The following is a 21,250-nucleotide window of genomic DNA, read 5'->3' as shown; positions in this document are numbered from 1 at the left end:
TCTAGGGGAGCCTCCTTCTTCCTCTCTCTCTGCCTGCCTCTCTGCCTGCTTGTGATCTCTCTGTCAAATAAATAAATAAAATCTTTAAAAAAAAAAAAAGTAATAAAAGAAGTTCTTTAGGATGAAGGACGATGATTCTAGATGGAAGCATGGATATATGAGAAATGCGTAAGTGCAGAGTATAGATATAAAGGCAAATATACAGATCACTGATTGTTTAAAGCAATAATAACAATGTCTTACAGGGTTTATAACATATGGGGGGATGTTGAAATACATAATATTAGCAAAAAAGAAGGAGGCAGGTAAATGGATTTAAACTGTTTTTAAGCTTTTTGTATTGGGGGGGTGAACATGTTAGAAGTATTAAAGGTAGACTGATAAGTAAAGACGCATTTTGTAATTTCTATGGTAATCACTAACTGTCGGATATTAAAAGATTACCCCAAAAAAGCTAAGAGAGGAAATAAAATAGAGTAGGAAATACTTAGAGGGGCACAAGAGAATCATTTTTTTTTTCCTTTGGTGAGGGAATCTTACTGTACTTCCACAGATGTATACATATGCAAATATTCACTGAGTTTTATACTGAGTATCTATGCACTGTACAATATATAGCATGTATATTATAACAAAAAAAATCTGTATATAACTTCCAGGGCATAGGGAGACTGATCTGCAATTACTTTCTACACAGAATCCCGCCCCCCCCCCAAAAAAACAAATCAAGAATCTAAAACACAAAAAGGTAGAGCAACTTCTGTATAGTCACTAAGCTAGTAAGTCTTCACACTAAAGACTTACAAATTCATCACTGGATAACTGTAAATGTCATTATCAGTAACAAACTTATATATGACAAATGTGCTACAAGACCTAAGAACTATATATATACACCTCATGAAACATAGTGGGATTAAAGGGAAAAAAAAACAAGAAATAAGATAATCTTAACTGTGCATAATTATAAACCTGATAAGAGTTTCCTAGTGCTTAATATAATATAGTTTAGGGAAAAAAATTTTTTAACAAAATCTTTAAAGATCTATGACATACTACAACGTTTGCATTTTCAAACACTATGGTAATTAGCAAATTATCACATATTTTTGCACTAAAGATGACCGGCTGCATTTTAACATGCGATTTTACTTAAAAAAAAATCTTGGTAAACAGTAAATTCTCTTTCAGGGTAGACACTGTCGAAAATCAATCTGAGCCATATCAAGGTTAAACAAGGGAGACTGGACACAATGTTTGCTTAAGACACACTAAAGTAACAGTAAAGGCAGTAATCAAAGTGAGTCTGTAGAAGTAACAGTTTCTCTATGCCTCTACCTGCCACTCTGCCTGCTTGTGTGCATGCTCTCTCTCTCTCTCTCTCTCTCTGACAAATAAATAAATAAATAAAATCTTTAAAAAAGAAAAAAAATCTTAAATTGTATACATGAATAAACCAATATATGTAAAACAAAACACTTCTGAGGGAATCTGAGTGACACATAAATGACAGTATTTTTAAAGAACTAACATATCAAATTTAAGTAGGGCTGGAAAATGACACTTAATAAAATAATAGTTAAAATGTTGACAAGAGGTGCTAACAGAACTTCTCTCTCTCTCTCTCTCTCTCTCTCTCTCACACACACACACACACACACACACACACACACACACACACACATTCTCCTGGCTCTGCAACTGCTTTGGCAAGTAACCTAATGACTCTAAACTTATTTTCTCACATATACAATATGTAAAGTCAATGGAACAATAATCAGGGGAAAAAATATCCTAAAATTCTATCTTTTTTTACAGATATAGGACTAGAGAATGATTATAAATAAGTCAGGGCACCTGGGTGGCTCAGTCAGTTGGGCATCCTCATTTCAGCTCAGGTCATGATCTCAGGGTCATCAGATCCTGTGCTGGGTGTGGAGGCCGCTTAAGATCCTCTCTCAGGGAACCTGGGTGGCTCAGTCAGTTGGGCATCGGGCTGCTGGTTTGGGCTCAGATACTGATCTTGGGGTCATAACATCAGGCCTGTGCTGGGCTCTGCCCTGGACATGAAGCCTGCTTGGAATTCACTCTCCTCCTCCATCTGACTCTACCCCCTTACTCATGCTCTACTCCTTTAGTTTCCCATCTTAATCCACATTCACCTGCTAACCCTACCTCTGTAACTTGATTTATACTACTAAATTGTTTACCATATTATTTAACAGGAAAAAAAAGTATAAGGATCAGCCAACTAAATATTTATCAACCCAAATTATCACATAACTAAAATATGTATTAATTGAATTTCACCTTATTTTAAGAGAAAACAAAATCTATGATTTATGGTATCTTTCATCAACAACTGAGGTACTGGTATCATTAAAAAATTATCAGTTATTCTTAAGTACATAAAGATTGATAACAAAGAAAACACTTTAGAGAACAGCTTTAGTACTTTAAAGGTAATTTTATTTCCAACAAATAAACTAAGGGAGGAGTCACTGGTAAGATCAATTGGTAGAGCATGTGACTCTTGATCTCAGGGTCATGAGTTCAAGCCCCATGTTAGGTATGGAGCCCATTTAACATAAAAATTTTTTAAAGAGTGAAAAAGTAAACTGAGGAAAAATTCAATGTGGGAAAAATAAAAGAAAAAAAAAAAAAGGAAAGGAAAGAAAAAGAGAAAAGAAAAGAAAATCCCTGAATGCAAAAGCTTTGTTCTCTGTCTTTGAACAGTGCTATCTATGAAGCACCTTTGAACTATACACTGAATAAATTTCCCTTCCATTGATCCTGAGTGTGACCTTGTGATAGCACTGACAAATAGAATATGGTGGAAGTGATATTATGTGACTTCCAAAGCCAGATCACAAAAAGCAATATGGCTAAACCTGGCTCCCACTCTATGGATGCTCACCTTTGGAATACAGCCACTGTGCTGTGAAGAAGCCCAGGGCACACAGACATATCATAAGGTGTTTAAGCCTCAGCTAAGGTCTCAGATAATAGTTATATGAGTGAATAAACCTTCAAATGATGCTAGCCTCCAGTCTTTCAGTCTTCTAGCTGAGGTCCCATACACGGAGAGTACTACATATTTTAAAGCATTTAATATGTTTCCATCAAATATTTTGAAACTGACAATGAATTCAAGGACATGAGAGAGAAAACACACTCCACAGGCTGGCTACAGTAAAATAAATGATTGTGCCAAAACCACAGTGAAAATGGAACTTCAAACTGAAGCAGTGCTAACACGCTTATCTCAATCCTGTATATGCAAGAGAAAGAAAAAAGGAACTAATGAAGTTATATCAACTCCTTCATTACATCATTTTCTTCCAGGGGAAAATATACAGAAAAGGTTTTGATGAGATGAATACCAGATGGAAAAAAAGCACACTTTGGCAACAATGAACATTTCATTTATGGTACAGAAATCTTGCAGGGAAGGGAATGACTCCAAAAGCTAAGATGTTACAAATTATGGCTTGGTTAATCTCTAAAGGAAACTGAGCAGTTCTCCTTCCCAGTGAATAGAGAGATGCTGGTGAAACTAGCAGCTGCCCACAGTGTCTATTTCTGAGACTTACGGTACTTGGTGGACACAGAGAACAAATACCAGAGATTTGAACTTCCCTCTTAATGTACACAGCATAACTAAAGAGCAATTCACATAGATTAAAATATGCAGCATCTACACAAAAGTACAAAGCATACTACATATCCAACAGTCAATTTCTCACATTGTTCCTCTTAAATCTGTTGATGACCTAAGTAATGGTAGAAAAAGTTTCAGTACCATATAATATTTATCATTCTAGTAGTAATGCACTCAATTATATTAAAGCTGATATTTAAGTATATATAACAAAACCCATAAATATATTAAATATATGTCTCTCTAAAAGAGCAATTAGTACACTGTTTACTATATTGAAAAATACAACATTCCATTATTAACCAAAGTGCCCAAAAGAAAGTATTTTGCTAAATGGGAAACACAGTAATCCATCTGCAATATTTTGAAACAAATATAAAACTGTAAGTTAAAATGTAAAGTAAATATTAAGAATTATTATTTAAAACCTCCCAAAAGAATTTTAGTGAATCAGTAACAAAAAAAGGGACTCATTTTCTTTTTTTTTCTTTTTAAGATTTTATTTATTTATTTATTTGACAGAGATCACAAGTTGACAGAGATCACAAGCAGGCAGAGAGGCAGGCAGAGAAAGAGGAGGAAGCAGGCTCCATCCCAGGACCTTGGGATCATGACCTGAGCTGAAGGCAAAGGCTTTAACCCACTGAGCCACCCAGGCTCCCTGGGACTTATTTTCTTGTATCAATTCCTAAAACATGAGTTTCCATTAATTAAAACTTTTTATGAAGAACTTCCTTCATTGAATATTATCCCTTGTTGGCAACCTATACCACCTACCTATTAACAGATGACAGAATACAAAAAAAATTAAAGCTTAACATTTGGAAAAGCACATTAGTTGAGTAAGTTAGATAATATCCTTAAACGTACTGCTCTGCAGTCCCTTTTCCAGTGTGAAATGACCTGAAGTTTCAGTAAAAAAAGATAAATTCGCAACCATGTTATATGGTAATACAGAAAAATTTAAGTTTAAAAAACTGGTAAGGAAGTAAGATTAATATTTTATTTTCCCCAACTTTACTGACATATAATTGAGGTATGACATTGTGTAAGTTTAAGATAGGACAAGATGATCTGATACACACACACACACAATGTGAAACAATTACCATGATAAAGTTAGTACCTTCATCACCTCACATATTACCTTTTACTGTGTGTTCTGAAAACATTTAAGATTTATTCCCTTAGCAACTTTCAAGCATACAGTACAGTACTACTGACTACAGTCACCATGCTGTCCATATATTAGATCCCCAGAACTTATTCATAACTGGAAGTCTGTACCAGTTATTACCAACATCTCCATTTCCCCTACATCCCAACCCCTGGAAACTTTTTACTCTCTTTTTCTAAGAGGTCAGCTTTTTTAGCTTCCATTCAGGAGTAAAGTCAGACAGTATTTCTTTCTCTCTGACTTATTTCACTAGGTATAAGCCCATATCCATCCAGGCTGTTATAAATAGCAAGATATCAGCAGATTAGTATTTATATCACTACCCAGGTAACACAGCAAGAAACAGATGGAAGGTGCTATTTTGGAGATATAAAAATGAGAAATGAGGAATCCAGTTTGAACATGGACTATATACCAGCTACTATTATTTTCATAATGTTTGATTTTTTTTTTTAAGATTTTATTCATGGGGCGCCTGGGTGGCTCAGTGGGTTAAAGCCTCTGCCTTCGGCTCAGGTCATGATCTCAGGGTCCTGGGATCGAGCCCCGCATCGGGCTCTCTGCTTGGCAGGGAGCCTGCTTCCCTTCCTCTCTCTGCCTTCTTGTGATCTGTCAAATAAATAAGTAAAATCTTAAAAAAAAAAAAAAAAAGATTTTATTCATTTATTTGACAGAGAGACACAGGGAGAGAGGGGAAACAAGCAGGGGGTGTGGGAGAGGGAGAGGCAGGCCTTCCACTGAGCAGAGAGCCCAATATGGGGCTCAATCACAGGACCCTGGGACCATGACCCGAGCCAAAGGCAGACACTCAACAACTGAGCCACCCAGGTGTCCCATTATGTTTGATTTTTGAGGATGACAGTAGTTCTGTGGTAATTTATGAGATTCCTAAGCTACTGAAGTACTAAACTTTCAGAAGGTTCAGAGAAAACACACAGAAAAAGGAAAATAAAGCAAATGTGCAAAATGTTAACAACGGAATAGTCTAGCTAAAAGGATGTTGGTATTCATTTTTTTTTTTTTAAGATTTAGTTTATTTATTTGAGAGAGAGCACACAGGGGGATTGGAAGAAGAGGGAGAAGAAGGTTCCCCACTGAGCAGGGAGACTGGCACAGGGCTTGATCCCAGAACTTTTGACTCATGACCTGAGGTGAAGGCAGACACTCAGCAGACCGAGTCACCCAGGAGCCCCTGTGGGTATTTATTGTACTATTCTTCCAACTCTTTTGCAGGTTGGAAATTTTTTAAATAAAAAAAAAAAGGAACACACTCTTGTATATAATGAGACAGACACAAGAATGTTCGTAGTAACATTACTGACAAGAGCCCAAAGCAGAAAAAATCCAAATATACACCAACAGTAAACTGGACAAGAAAATGGTGACCAAAAAAATGAGTATATAAACTGTGGTGTACTCACACACTATAGTACTATACAGCAATGAAAATGAACCAACAACTGTTAGCATGCCACATGGGCAAAGTCACAATGTTAAGCAAATGAAGACAGATACAAATAGGATGAACAAATATTTGTTAAACAAATATTTCAGAGAAGACTCAGGTAAGATCAGGACTGTCCTTTATCTTTGTTTAGCAAGTTTTATTCACAGAAAATACAAGGAAGATTATAAACAAAATGTATAAATTATTTAGGAGAACACCTTTCAAGCACATTTATAAAAACCACCCATATACTATTGATCTGCTCCACTAATCAGAATGCACTGTTGTTTGTCAACTTCTTAAAAGACCCAGTTTAAATCGGAACTTACACTAGAAGCTTACAAAGCCATACTAAACAGACTTTCTTCACTGAATAAGGCTTTCAAACTGTACTACAATTAAAGTTTTAGTTTTAAAATACTATCTAAACTCAGATTTATAACCAGAAATTATTAGAAGAAAAAAGACATAAAATACTTACATTAACTTTGAAAGCTTGTACAGTGTTATCCAGAAGAAGGATGTTGCAAACCACCTCAGTATGCTGTCTGTCTCGGGCCAACTCTGATGCTCGTACATTGTAGGTTCTGCCAGCAGGCAATCGGAAACGTGAGGTCATTACTGTCCACACTTGGTCTAAGTTGGGAAAAAAAAAATTTTTTTTCACTAAATAAAAGAATAGCTGAAGATATGAAGTAGTGTAAAACACCAAGGTTATTATATAAAATTTTCAACTAACACTTAAGTAAAAAGCAATTATAACTTTTGAAACACTAATAAAAATTGTATGTATAAAAAAAGGTACTGTATATAATTCATCATTTGAACTGCATATTCAAAATGTTTGGAAGAGCTTTATTTTGAACTGCTCCATTGAGAAGACAATACACAAATTATTCAGGAAGTCATAATCCAATTCAAAATATATAAATTTGGGAGTAGCCAAAAAACGGGTAGGAGAATCTGCCACCTTAGGAAGTTGGACACTACTCACTGATGCAAATATTTAAAAACACTGTAGAATGGAAACAGGAGGGAAGACTGTTTACCTCTAAAGGACCCTTACCTTTACTAAAATTAAGATCTGGGGGAAGCATGGGAGTTTGTTCAATTTTTTAAAATATATACAATAATACTCTTGATTTTAACTATAATCAAATTTAAACTAATTCTAATAGGAGCATTCTTATTATTCTCAAGAAAACAAAAATAAAATAGAAAACATAAGGCTACAGATCTTTGCTTCTCAATTTTTAACCTAAAAGGGTAAAAAATGACATTGCCTATAAAAGAACAGATAACACACTGATATCTGCAGTACTTGATGTTAAAAGGCAATGAAGATGGGGGGGAGGCAATGAAGATGTAGCTTTGAAGTTTTGAAAATTATATGAAACACAGAATTATATACCAAAAACATTGGCATTCATGTGGGGAATAAAGCTAAAGGTATTTTCAGACATTCAAGGATTCAAAGTTTAAAATCCACAAAACTTCCCTTTTAAAGACGATTAGAGAAAGGAAATAGGATGTATTAGAAACACAAGTATACAGAATTTTTAAATATGGGTAAGAAATAAGTAGTAAGAAATTTGAACAATGAGTAAGCAAAAAATAATCAAAAGAAACACCAATTCAAATCAGTGATATTCAGTAACTGCAGCTGACATCACAGACTGTTCATGTCAAAAAGATTAAAGCTAAAAGAAAAAGTCAGAGTTACACAAGTATGAGATCTGTATAAGGAAAACAGCTTTAGCAGTTAACAAAGAGGGGCTAGCCAAGTAAGATTCACCAATTAAAAGACAGGGATTGGTGGTTTCTGGTTCCACATGTTAAGAGTTTGCAAGTCTCTCTACTCCACTTTTACAAGTAAAAAGTAGAACAGACTGGAAAATCACCAAGGCTGCTTGGATTCACAAGAGAGAGAAGGCACAGGGCAAACCACTGCCCCCAAGAAAAAAGAGATAGGCAAATACAAAGGATCTCAAGTAGAGACTCACAAGCAGAAACCACCAAGGAGCCAATACATGGGTAAGAAAATCTGAACCGTAACCGGCAAATTGCAGGAGGCTTGATGTGGTCAATTCTGAAAGTTAAAAACTCCAGGGGGCCCAGTCATAGGAGGACTCCCACAATACAGTGAAATTTACTTCCAGGAATCCAACTAGACTGCCACAGTAAATATGGAGAAAAGTAGCCTTAAGCTTTCTGCCGGGGATGAACACACACACACACACACACACACACACACACACACACACTCTCTCTCTCTCTCTCTCTCTCTCTCTCTCTCTCTCTCTAGCTTTCCAGTGGGAGAATGGAAATAATCAACTCCAGCCCACTTTAGCCATTTTGTCCCATCTAAAAGGAGAAAAAAAACCCGAGAAACCTTGTGACATTCATAGTCCGGAGGTACAGGCTCACTAAAATACTGAAACTTAACCAGAGGATTACAGAATGTTTTTCCTCCCTACTATTAAAGGCCTATTTACATCAGTTCCTCTTACCATGACATCATGCCTGCCTATCAAGAAAAATTTACAGGGGTGCCTGGCTGGCTGTCAGTTGAGCATGTGACCCTTGATCTCAGTGTTGTAAGTTCGAGCCCCACGTTGGGTGTACAGATTACTTAAAAAAAAAATTTTTTTTTTAAGATTTTATTCATGACAGAGAAAGATAGCAAGAGAGGGAACACAAGCACAGGGGAGCTGAAGAGGGGGAGCCTGATATGGGACTCAATCCCAGGATGTTGGGATCATGACCTCAGCCAAAGGCAGACACTTAACAACTGAGGCACCTAGGCACCACTAAAAATAAAATCTTAAAAAAAAAAAAAATATTTAGAAGGCATACTAAAAAGCAAAAAAACACTACTTGAAAGGACAAAGCAAGCATCAGAACTAGACATGAAAGGGATTTTGGAATTATCATACAGACAATTTAAAACTATAATTAATATGCTAGAGGCTCTAATGGATATTGTAGACAGCATGCAGAACAGATGGCCAATGTGAGCACAGAAATGGAAATCTTAAGAAAGAACCAAAAAGAAATGTTACAGGTAAAGAATACTAACACGTATGAAGAATGCTTTCTGACAGACATGTATTAGGCACAACAGAGGAAAGAATTTCTGAGCTAGAGGATATATCAAGAGAATCCTCAAAAAGCAGAAAGCAAAAGGAACAAAGACTAAAAAAACAAAAAACAAAAAACCAACACCTGAACTCTGTGGGACAAAAACAGGTGTAACATGGATACATGAAGAGAAGAGAGGGGCAGAAAAGAAAACATATTTGAAAGAATAATGAACTTATATGAACAATAATGAATTCCCCAAATTAATGTCAGACATCAAACCACAGATCCAAAAAACTCTGAGAACACCAAAAAGGAAAAATGTTTAAAAAAAAAACAAAAAAACAAAAAACAAAACCAACCCTGCCTATACCTAAGCAAATAGTTTTAAAACTAAAAATTAAAATTTAAAAATCCGAAAAGAAGTCAGAGGGAAAAAACAGCTTACTTATTGAGGAGAAAATGTAAAAATGTAAGAATATATCTGACTGCTTAAGCATGCAAACAAAAAGAAAGTAGGGTGAAATATTTAAAATATTGAGGGGAAAAAAAACCCTAGAGACGTAGAATTCTATATCCTGCAAAAAAGAAAGAGAAATAAATAGCTTCTCAGACAAAAAAAGGGGGGAGGATTTGTTGCCAGTAGACCAGCCTTGCACAATATTTTAAAAGAAGTTATTTAGAGGGAAGTAAAATAATAGAGGTCAAAATTCAGATCTACATAAAGAAAAGCATCAAAGAAGGGAATAGACCTGATGTGATGAGCACTGGGTGTTATATGTAACTAGTGAATCACTGAACACTACATCAAAAACTAATAATGTACTATATGTTGGCTAACTGAACTTAAAAAAATTTTTAAAAAGGACTACGTGAATGTTATTTTAAAACTTTTTTCTTATTCTTAATTAATCAAACAGATAACTGTACAATACCCTCTACATGAGTGTGGCAAAGACTTAAGAAATTTGATGAGATTTTTTTCCTTCCTTCCTTAGGGGAAGGGTAACGATTCTGCAGATGTGATTAAAGTCCCAAGTCAACTGAGTAAATCAAGAGCACCCTTGGTGGGCCTGACTTAGATGGAAGCCCTTAAAAAACCAGGAACTTCCTGAAGCAAAAGAAATTCTACTGCTGGTTTTAAAGACATGGTATGCCATGTTGTGAGACAACAGTGAAAGGGCCTCTAGGAGCGGACAGCCAGCAAGAAACTAAAGACCTCAGCCCTACATTTCATTGTATTCATCAACAATCACATGAACCTGGAAAAGAACCCAGGCTCCCAAAGTTCAGTCAACATCTAGACTGCAACTATGTGAAATACAACCAAGCTGCGCCCATCCTCCTGACCCACGAAACTGGAGGAAAATAAATGTGTTGTTTTAAACTGCCAAATTTGGGTAATTCATTACATATCAATAGAAAACTAATACACGTTTCACGATGGTACTACTCAATCAACAAATATTCACCAAAGATAGAAAATATGAAACAATGAGGCACCTGGGTTAAGCATCTGACTCTTGATCTCAGCTCAGGTCGTGATCTCAGGGTGTTGAGTTCAAGCCCCACACTGAATTCCACACTGGGCGTGGAGCTTACTTAAAAAAACAAAAAGAATCTTCAAATAGAAAAGACTATACAGGGGCACCTGGGTGGCTCAGTGGGTTAAGCCTCTGCCTTCGGCTCAGGTCATGATCTCAGGGTCCTGGGATCGAGCCCCGCATAGGGCTCTCTGCTCAGCAGGGAGCCTGCTTCCCTTCCTCTCTCTCTGCCTGCCTGCCTCTCTGCCTGCTTGTGATCTCTCTCTGTCAAATAAATAAATAAAAATCTTAAAAAAAAAAAAGAAGAAAAGACTATACACTTACTGATTAAAAGCATTAAAAATTTAATGGATTTTCTCTCATACAAAGACTTATTGTAAAGCTAAAAAGAAAATATGAAGCAACACACATAATCACCTCTTTGTGCATGTTCCACTCTTGCCTGTAATGGATATACGTATTTCTCTTCTCCCCAACCCTGCCTTCCCTTCACCTGGGGTGAGTGGTCCAGACAAAGAAAGCGGGCAAAGACCTTAGAAATTCATAAGTAACAGCAGAATCAGCAAATCAGTTTTAACAGTAGGGGGAGCTACCAAAAAAAGAATACTGGTTGATGTCACAAAGGTATCACAATGTCAAAGAATGGTACAGGAATGACAAGATCAAAAGATATCAATATATTCTGCCAAAACCAGTCTTCCCCATTTACTGGCACATCTACTTTTGACATTTGCACTTGAATCTAGATTAATGGTTTCAATGAAATTTGTTTGTTTGTTTCAATGAAATATCTATTTAACTCACCCCAGATATCATATGAGAATCTTCCAATCTTGAAAAGTACCTACCTTTAAGATACATACCACTTTACAAATGGCACAATTATGCCAGTGACAACCTAACTGCCCATAAGTGATAAGAAATATAACAATAAGCCAAATAAGTCTAGTCAGAATTTTCATTATATCTTGAAAACACACTCCCGAAAGGTTACGAGCACCTTAATATATGACATCTGGCTTGCAGGTAACTGTCTGCCTTTCTCAGAAGAGACACCTTTTCTAGAGCACTTCCAACTTTTTTTATTCACTTATGAGAGCAAAACGTTCTCCCAGTTGAGCAAAATATCAAATGTTTCTAGTGGGCTCTTCTGATCATCCTCTATGCTACATATAAACTTTCAAAAAGTCACTAAAGGAGACTATATGAACAAACACAGACTATCCATTTTTCAAAACTCTTTATTACTTTTCTCCTTAATGACTACTCACATAGTCTAGTTTACGTTATCTCACACAACTTTCTAATTGCTGTCTGGGGAATGCTAATATCATGCTTTTATTTTTTTTTTTAAGTTTAGTTACTTATGTAAGTAATCTTTACAGCCAACATGGGACTCGAACTCACAATTTCAAGATTAAGAGTCGCATGCTCTTCTGACTAAGACAGCCAGGTGCCCTTTATGCTTTATTTATTTATTTGACAGAGAGAGATCACAAGCAGGCAGAGAGGCAGGTAGAGAGAGAGGAGGAAGCAGGCTCTCTGCTGAGCAGAGAGCCCGACGCGGGGCTCGATCCCAGGACCCTGAGATCATGACCTGAGCCGAAGGCAGCGGCTCAACCCGCTGAGCCACCCAGGCGCCCCCCTTTATGCTTTAAATATAATTTTAGGGGTGCCTGGGTGGCTCAGTGGGTTAAAGCCTCTGCCTTCAGCTCAGGTCATGATCCCAGGGTCCTGGGATCGAGCCCCACATCAGCTCTCTGCTCAGCAGGGAGACTGCTTCCCTTCCTCTCTCTCTCTACCTGCCTCTCTGCCTACTTGTGATCTCTGTCAAATAAATAAATAAAATCTTTTTAAAAATAAATAAATAAATAAATAAATATTATAATTTTATTGTGAATACTATTTACAAAGTGAAGTGCAAACAGCACTTTTCAGTATTTTGAAAACCAATTAACATTAAGCAAATATTTTATTGGGTATTGCTTCCATTTTTAGCAAAAACAAACAGAACACTGAGTAGCCTTTCTACAAATATGTAGTTATTTAGAAAACTGAGTCACATGTTTTTAGAGACAACCCAAATCTACTCTTGGACAACATACTTACATAAACATATCCTGAAAGTAACCCATCTATTGGTTCCATGTTTAAACAGGTTTAGTAGATTAGAAGTAAGGTTAAAAGCCACTGTTCTTTACAGACCAGAGAAACCTAAACTTGGTTACCCTAAGTAGGAAACATCCAAAAAAAAGCACTCATAATAGGACAGTAGAAAATTATAATTAGCATATATAAATGTTCTTATAATAGAACAAAATGTACCTACCCTCTATCCTCAAAATCTCATGTTTCTTATACTTACGTTCATGAATAAAAATGTTTTTCAGACTTGTATCTTTTAATTTTTAAAGATTTACTTTTTACTTATTTTAGAGAGAGAGCAAGCAAGCAGGAAAGTGGGGGGAGGGACAGAGAAAAAGGGAGAGAATCTCAAAAAGACTCCCCACGAGCACACAGCCCAACTTGGAGCTCAATCTCAAAACCCTGAGAACATGATCTGAGTGGAAATCAAGAGTCGGATGCTTAACGGACTGAGCCACTCAGGTGCCCCCAGATTTATATATTTTTAAAATTACATAATAAAGCTTTATATACGACCTCAAGTAGCTATTAATGCCAAAAGATTCTTCTCAACCTCAAGTCACAAACAATAATGGTCAGAAAGTATTTAAGATAAAATTAACTAACTTTAAAAGGATAAATTTACATTGCTAAGGCCAACTACAAAAATGGACTATTCTAAATATTCAACAGTCTAAAATGTGGATTGTCACAAGATGCCGGCTTCCCATAACATATAATAAAACCTTACTCGTTTACACCCTGCTAACTGAGAGCTTTAAATAACTTTATTTTGATTATTTGATGAGAAAAAAATTCATTAATAGTAATCTTTAAATTTCTAAAAACTTTTTTGAAAAGAACAGACATTTCTTCAAAGAAGACATATAGACGGCCAACAGACACATGAAAAGATGCTCATCATCACTTACCATAAAGGAAATGCAAATCAAAACTACAATGAGATATCACTGCACATTTGTCAGTGGGGCTAAAATCAACAACACAAGAAACAAAAGGTATCGGTGAGAATGTGGAGAAAAAGGAACACTCATACACCGCTGGTGGGAATGCAAACTGGTGTAGCCATTGTGGAAAACAGTATGGAGGTTCCTCAAAAAGTTAAAAACAGAACTGGACTACAATCTAGCAATCACACTATTGGGTATTTACCCCCCCCCAAAAAAAATAAAACAGAAAAACACTAATTCAAAGGAATAAATGCACCCCTATGTTTACAGGAGCATTATTCACACTAGCCAAATTATGGAAGTAGCTCAGGTGTCCACTGACTGACAAATGGATGAAGAAGTCACACACACACACACACACACACACACACATACACGAATATTATTCAGCCATAAAAAAAAAGAGTGAAATCTTGTCATCTGCAACAACATGGGACGGAGCTGGAGAGTATAATGCTAAGCAAAATAAGTCAGAGAAAAGACAGATGCTGTATGATTTCACTCATATGTGGAACTTGAGCAATAAAACAAATGAGCAAAGGGAAAAAAACAGAAAGCCAAACCAAGAAACAGACTTTCACTTATAGAGAACAAATTGATGATTATCAGAGTTAGGGTAGGAGATGGGGGAAACAAGTGATGGGGATTAAGGAGGGCACTTGCTGTGATGAGCACTGGGTGATGTATGGAAGTATTGAATCACTATATTGTACACCTGAAACTAATATACACTGTATGTTAATTAAGTGAAATTAAAATAAAAACAAAAAAAAAGAAAAAAAAACTTTAAAAGAATAGACTGAGTTTTATATTCACATACCTAAAAAGCATCCTTCTCATTAAAAAACATTAGGAATAAATTTTTTAAACTATTTTATTTTTTTAAAAGTAATCTCTTTGCCAATGTGAGGCTCAAACTCCCAACCCTAAGATCAAGAGTTGAATGCTCTACCAACCGCGTGTGCCACCCAGGCACCCCAGAAATAATTTCTAAGTACACTACCAGTAGATTCAGTCATATGTTCGTTCAGCAAATATTCGTTACGTCGTGCCAGGCACAGATCTAGGCCCTTGGCATACATCAATTGAGGGTGGGGGGACACAAATCCCTATTCTTATGGAACTTACATTCTAGCATAAAATATTTTACTTTTGTAGTCCTCATAATTAACATTGTATTTCCCTCCATAACCTTCAACCCCATCCATACTTTATAGGATGCTGGGCAGTGAATAAGTATTCCTTGAAGTGACCAAATGAAAATTATAAGAAATTAAGTATATATTCTGGGCTATTCTCATCTTGTATATCTTAGAATCTTCAGTCTGAAGTACTTAACTTAGAATCTCAGCATTGAAAAAAATTAAAAAATAAAAATAAAAATAAATTTAAAAAATTAAAAAAGAATCTCAGCATTGTTCCCACTACTCAGTTTCTTGAGTACTGAGTTACTTTCTTGGGAAACTTATACTTAAACACTTCAGATCTGAAGCATAAATGAACTGTCTAATCAGCTCTTAAGACTTCTCCATAAAATGGTATCTTCACTTACAAGATTTAGTTACCAATATACTAAATATAGTCACACTTCTTGCCCCATTTACTTTCATTTCATAAAGCAATGATTCTACTTGATTTCTGGAGAAGTTTATTACTTGAAAATTCTAACTCTGTGAAAAAAAATATGCTAAACCTTCCATGATGTTTTAGAAGAAGTTCAAATAAAATTCTCCATTACAGCTTTCTTTTTTCATCTGAAAGTGTTTCAGTGAAATTGATATACATGTACACAACTGCTTTCAGTGGAAACGAGACCATCTTTTTTAAGAAAACATTTATGAATTGTGGTCTACAAAAATATTCAGTCCTTTATACTCAATGTACTAATACAAATTTAAACATTCTAAAAGACCTAAAATTATGATAAATCTTTTTATGTCTACATGCATTAAAAATCTGTACATATTAAGTCAAAAGAGCTGAACATATATGGTGATACTCGAACTAAAAAAATATGATGGACACATACAGTTAAGAGACAGAAAAAGCACTTGGGCTATTCACATAATGATTAGTGAATTAAAACTGTGAGATAAAATTGTTTTCTATTTAGAATTCTACTTAATGTTAATAGAATGTTTTCTGTTCAACGAAAGCACATTCTTTCTGACTTTTAACTTCAAAGGACAAAATGGCAAACAGTTTATTTTTCAATCATCATAAATATAGATTAAAGGGTTTGGCTGTCACAGAGAGACAAATGACACGGCTCAGCAGTAGCTAGAAAGTAATAAGAAAGATGAAATGGGTGGTAGAGAATCAAAGCAAGGGACAAACAAATCTTCCTTGACCTGATAAAGGCCAACATGGAAAACACAGTTAACATCATACTGAACACTAAAAAATGGAATGCTTTACAGGTAAAAATCAGGAACAAAACAAGAATATCACGGTCCCTGGGTGACTCAGTCAGTTACGCGGCTGCCTTCAGCTCAGGTCCTCATTTCAGGGTCCTGGAATTGAGCCCCACATCAGGCTACCTACTCAGCAGGCAGTCTGCTTCTCTCTCTCCCTCTGCCCCTCCCCCTGCCCCTGCATTATCTCCACACACACCCCCAAATAAATAAAACATTTTTAAAAATTTAAAAGCAAAAATAAGGATATCTATCAGCTTTCATCACTGCTATTCAGAATTGTACTGGAGGTGTGAGCCAGAGCAATTTGGCAAAAAAAAGGAAATACAAGTCACTGAGGTTAGAAGAAGGAAAACTACCAATATTTGCAGATGACATAACCTTCTACATAGAGAATCTGAAGACATCTACAAAAAAAGCTTCTAGAACTAGTGAGATTAGCAAAGCAAAATGTAACATCAAAATGTAAAAATTAATTGTATTTCCACAAACTAGCAACAACAAAAATTATAATTTAAAAACAATATAATTTACAATAGCAATGAAACTGAAAACTTCAAAACACTACTGAGAGAAATTGAAGAAAGAAAATATGTGAAGAGATACACTGTGTTCACAGGTTAGATAATCTGTAGATTCAAGGCAATCTCAATAAAAATCACAGCAGGCTTGCTTATAGAACCTGACAAACCAATTCTAAAATTCACAAGCAAATGAGAGACTTGAATGTAAATTGAAAAGATTTGAATTGAAAATAGTTGAGGGGCACCTGGGTGCCTCAGTCGGATAAGTGTCTGATTCTCGGTTTCAACTCAGGTCATGAGATCAAGTCCAGGATCAGGATCCACACTCAGTGAGGAGCCTGCTTGAGATTCCCTCTCTCATTCTCCTTCTGCCCCTCCCCCTACTAGCATAAACACATACTCTCTAAATAAATAAATCTTAAAAAAAAAAAAAAGTTGAAAACAACTTTGAAAAAGAAACACAAAATGGGAGACTAAATCTACTGATTTTAAGACTCATTATAAACTACAGAAACCAAGACACTACATTGTCATCAAGATCATCTTAACAGAGGAATGAAACAAAACAGAGTCCAGAATAAGACCCACACATATATGGACAACTCAATTTTGACAAAGATATACAGGCACACATCATTTTATTGTGCTTGACAGATACTGAGTTTTTACAAATTGAAGGTTTGTGGCAATCCTGCATCCAGCAAGTTTATGGTACCACTCTTCTAACAGCATTTGCTCACTGCATGTCTTTGTCACATTTCCGTTAATTCTCTCAATATTTCACATTTTTCTTTATTACTATATTTGTTGTAATGATCTGTGAGCAGTAATTACAACTCACTGAAAGCTCAGTAATTGTAACTAGCAGCATTTTTTAGCAATGAAGAAATTTTAATTATGTATTCTTAAAATGTTATTATTTATTAGAGAGAAACAGAGTACAAGCAGAGGGAGGGGCAGAGAGAAAGACGGAGAAGTAGACTTCCTGATGAGCAGGGAGCCCGACATGGGGCTCAACCCCAGGAGTCTGGGATCATAACCTGAGCTGAAGGCAACACTTAACCAACTAAGTTACCCAGGCACCCCAAGATATGTACTTTTTTTTTTTTTTAGAAATAATATTACTGCACACTTAACAGACCACAGCATAGTGTAAACATAATTTTAATATGAACTAGGAAACCAAAAAATTCGTCTGATTTGCTTTATTGCAATATTTGCTTTATTGTGGTTGTCGGGAATGGAACCCACAGTATATCTGGGGTATGCCTACAAAAATTCAGTAGAAAAAGGCTAGTAATGTCGAAAGATGGCTGAAAATATGCAAAAAAAAAAAAAAAGTGCACTTCAATCCATACCTTGTACTGTATGCAAAAATTAACACAAAATGGATCAAAGATCTCTCTGGAATCTAACACAATAAAATTTCTTAAAGAAATAGGAGAAATCCTTGGTGACCTTAGATTGGGCAAATTATTTCTTAGAAAAACCACCATAAGCATGACACTTAAAAGAATAAATTGATATTTTCTAATTCATCAAAATTAAAACATCTGCTTTTCAAAAGACACTGCTAAAAGAATGAAAAGACTGGCCGGAGAGTGGGAGCATATTATCAGATAAAGGAGTTGTACCCAGAATATATAAAGAACTCTCGGAACTCAGTATTAAGAAAACAAAACAAGGGGCGCCTGGGTGGCTCAGTGGGTTAAGCCGCTGCCTTCGGCTCAGGTCATGATCTCAGGGTCCTGGGATCGAGTCCCGCATCGGGCTCTCTGCTCAGCAGGGAGCTTGCTTCCCTCTCTCTCTGCCTGCCTCTCTGCCTACTTGTGATCTCTGTCTGTCAAATAAATAAATAAAATCTTTAAAAAAAAAAAAAAAAAAAAACAACCTAATTTAAAGACAACAAAAGATTTAAAGGGATATTTCATCAAAGAAGATATACAGATTGCAAATAACCACACAAAAAGATGTTCAACATCATTAGACATCAGGCGTGTGCAGATTAAAACCATAAAGCAATTTTCCTACATACTCATCAAGACAGATAAACAACAGAACACCAACTGCTGCCAAAGACAAGGGAAGAGTGGGTCTCTCATTCACTGCTGGTGGGGAAATAAAGTGTTACAACAACACTGGAAAATAGTTTGGCACTTTCTTACAAATTTGAACCTACTCCAACTCTATGAGCTATCCAGGTAACAAATACAAATGTCCGTATAAAGACTTGTATTTGTATAAAAGACTTGTATATAGCTAACCACTGGAAACAAAATAAATGTCTATTAATAGGTAAATATTCACATGTGGTACATGTTTATTCACCTGTGGTATATTAATAAAGTAGAATATTAGTACATAATAAAATAGAAGTATTGATATTCACAACAATATGGACAAGTCTCAAAATACTTGCTCAAAGAAGCTAGATCAAAAAGAGAGTACATAGGGCGCCTGGGTTGCTCAGTGGGTTAAAGCCTCTGCCTCAGGTCATGATCCTGGGGTCCTGGGATCGAGCCCCACATTGGGCTCTCTGCTCAGCAGGGAGACTGCTTCCTCCTCTTTCTCTGCCTACTTGTGATCTCTGTCTGTGAAATAAATAAAAATCTTAAAAAAAAAAAAAAAGAGAGAGAGAGAGTACATACTATACAATTCCATCCATATAAAATTCTAAAAAACACAAAGTAATCTTTGGTGACAGCAAAGCAGCAGTTGCCTAGGGTCCAGCAATATGGTGAGAGAGATTACAGTAGGAGCAAAAGGAAACTTTTGGGAGTAATGAATATGTTCATTATACTGAGTGTGGTGATGGTTTATGGATGTATAAATATGTCAAAACTGATCAAACACTATATTTTAAATATTATACTTTAATAAAACTGTTAAAAACATAGTCAAACCACTTAAGAGACAAAATATGTAGAGAATTTTCACATTCTGATTCATAATCTGGTATATAACAAAATTAAATTAAACAATGCATATTTGGGCCAGGTTCTTCATCATGTTAACATGACTGATTTCTTCTAATAGTGGTAAATGCTGATAATGCCAATTAAAATTTTTATTCAGTTTGAACCTCAGATGTCACAGGATTGGATACAAAGATTGTTCTATACATTACAATCTTAAGACCTGTTACTAAGAAAATAAAAGATGACGGAGCACCTGCGTGGCTCTGCTGGTTAAGTGACTGCCTTTAGCTCAGGTCATGATCCCAGGGTTGTGAGATCAAGCCTGGCACTGGGCTCTCTGCTCAGTGGGGAGCCTGCTTCTCCCTCTCCCTCTGCCACTCCCCCACTTGTGCTCTCTCTCTCTCTCAAATAAAGTGGCTCAGTCTTAAGTGTCTGCCTTCAGCTCAGGTCACAATCCCAGAGTCCTGGGATGGAGCCCCAGGTCGGGCTCCCTGCTCGGCAGGAAGCCTGCTTCTCCTCTTCCCACTCCTCCTGCTTGTATGCATTCTCTTGCTGTCTCTCTCTGTCAAAAAAATAAATTAAATCTTACAAAGAAAGAAAGAGAGAAAGGAAGAAAGAAAATGACTAGATGTTTATTCTCTTTAACTTATTTCTGCCTCATTTCCTTCATCTACAGAAATGTCAAAGTAATAGCATTCATCACAAAGGGTTATTTTAGGGACCACGATATAACACAGGTACTAGACTCTAAGCAGAAATACAAGCTGATTAATCTTCAAGTGGTTAATTTACTCCCAAAGAATAATTTATATAACTATATTAAATGGTCCTACACAGAATAACCCAAATATAAAGGAAAAAACTTTTTGTTTTCAATTTAGAGATTTTGTGAAATAAAAGGGCACAGCTTAAAACTAGATCACAATTTCCATAATCATAAATCAAACCTTCTATTAATGTCATAATTCATGCTTGCAGGAACAAAATGTCACTGAAAATAAAATATATTTATATGATCAAAGCAACAAAAGGAGGAAACAAATAGTGAAGAAAAATTAACTTGGAAACTAGTCCAATGGTTCTTAAAGTATCAGTTTCTAGAAAAGATGAACATGTTTCATGTTAATATTTCATAAACTTTACTTATATCGGCCCTGGTTACACTATTTGCTACATAAAATGTTTACCCAATTAAGAAAGCAGTGAATTGGGTTCAGAATCACATTAAGTATAAACCAGAGCATGGAAAAATTTGGGGTATCAATTAATTGAAAGTAATTAAATTTAACTACCTTTTGTTATATTCAAATTTCTATATTTCTACCCATCTGATGTTTTCAAAGTAGTTAACTATCTTTTATTTTTTTTAATTTTTTTTTTGTTAACTAT

General features: G+C 35.7%; 1 protein-coding gene across 1 annotated transcript in view; it reads right to left on the bottom strand.

Moving 5' to 3' along the window:
* LOC111159262 (protein tyrosine phosphatase, non-receptor type 4) overlaps positions 1–21,250 on the bottom strand; it is a 214,884-nt gene that overhangs the window by 171,263 nt on the left and 22,371 nt on the right. The window contains exon 2 of the mRNA XM_022521712.1: positions 6,767–6,921. Within this exon, the coding sequence (XP_022377420.1) occupies positions 6,767–6,904 (138 nt within the window). The 5' untranslated portion in view covers positions 6,905–6,921. The remainder of the gene's footprint in view (positions 1–6,766; positions 6,922–21,250) is intronic.

Source organism: Enhydra lutris, unplaced genomic scaffold (assembly GCF_002288905.1).
Source record: "Enhydra lutris kenyoni isolate GAN:26980312 unplaced genomic scaffold, ASM228890v2 scaffoldscaffold1, whole genome shotgun sequence".
Taxonomy (NCBI): Eukaryota; Metazoa; Chordata; class Mammalia; order Carnivora; family Mustelidae; genus Enhydra; species Enhydra lutris.
The sequence above is the reverse complement of the archived record's forward strand: the minus strand, read 5'-3'. Positions and strand labels throughout refer to the sequence as shown.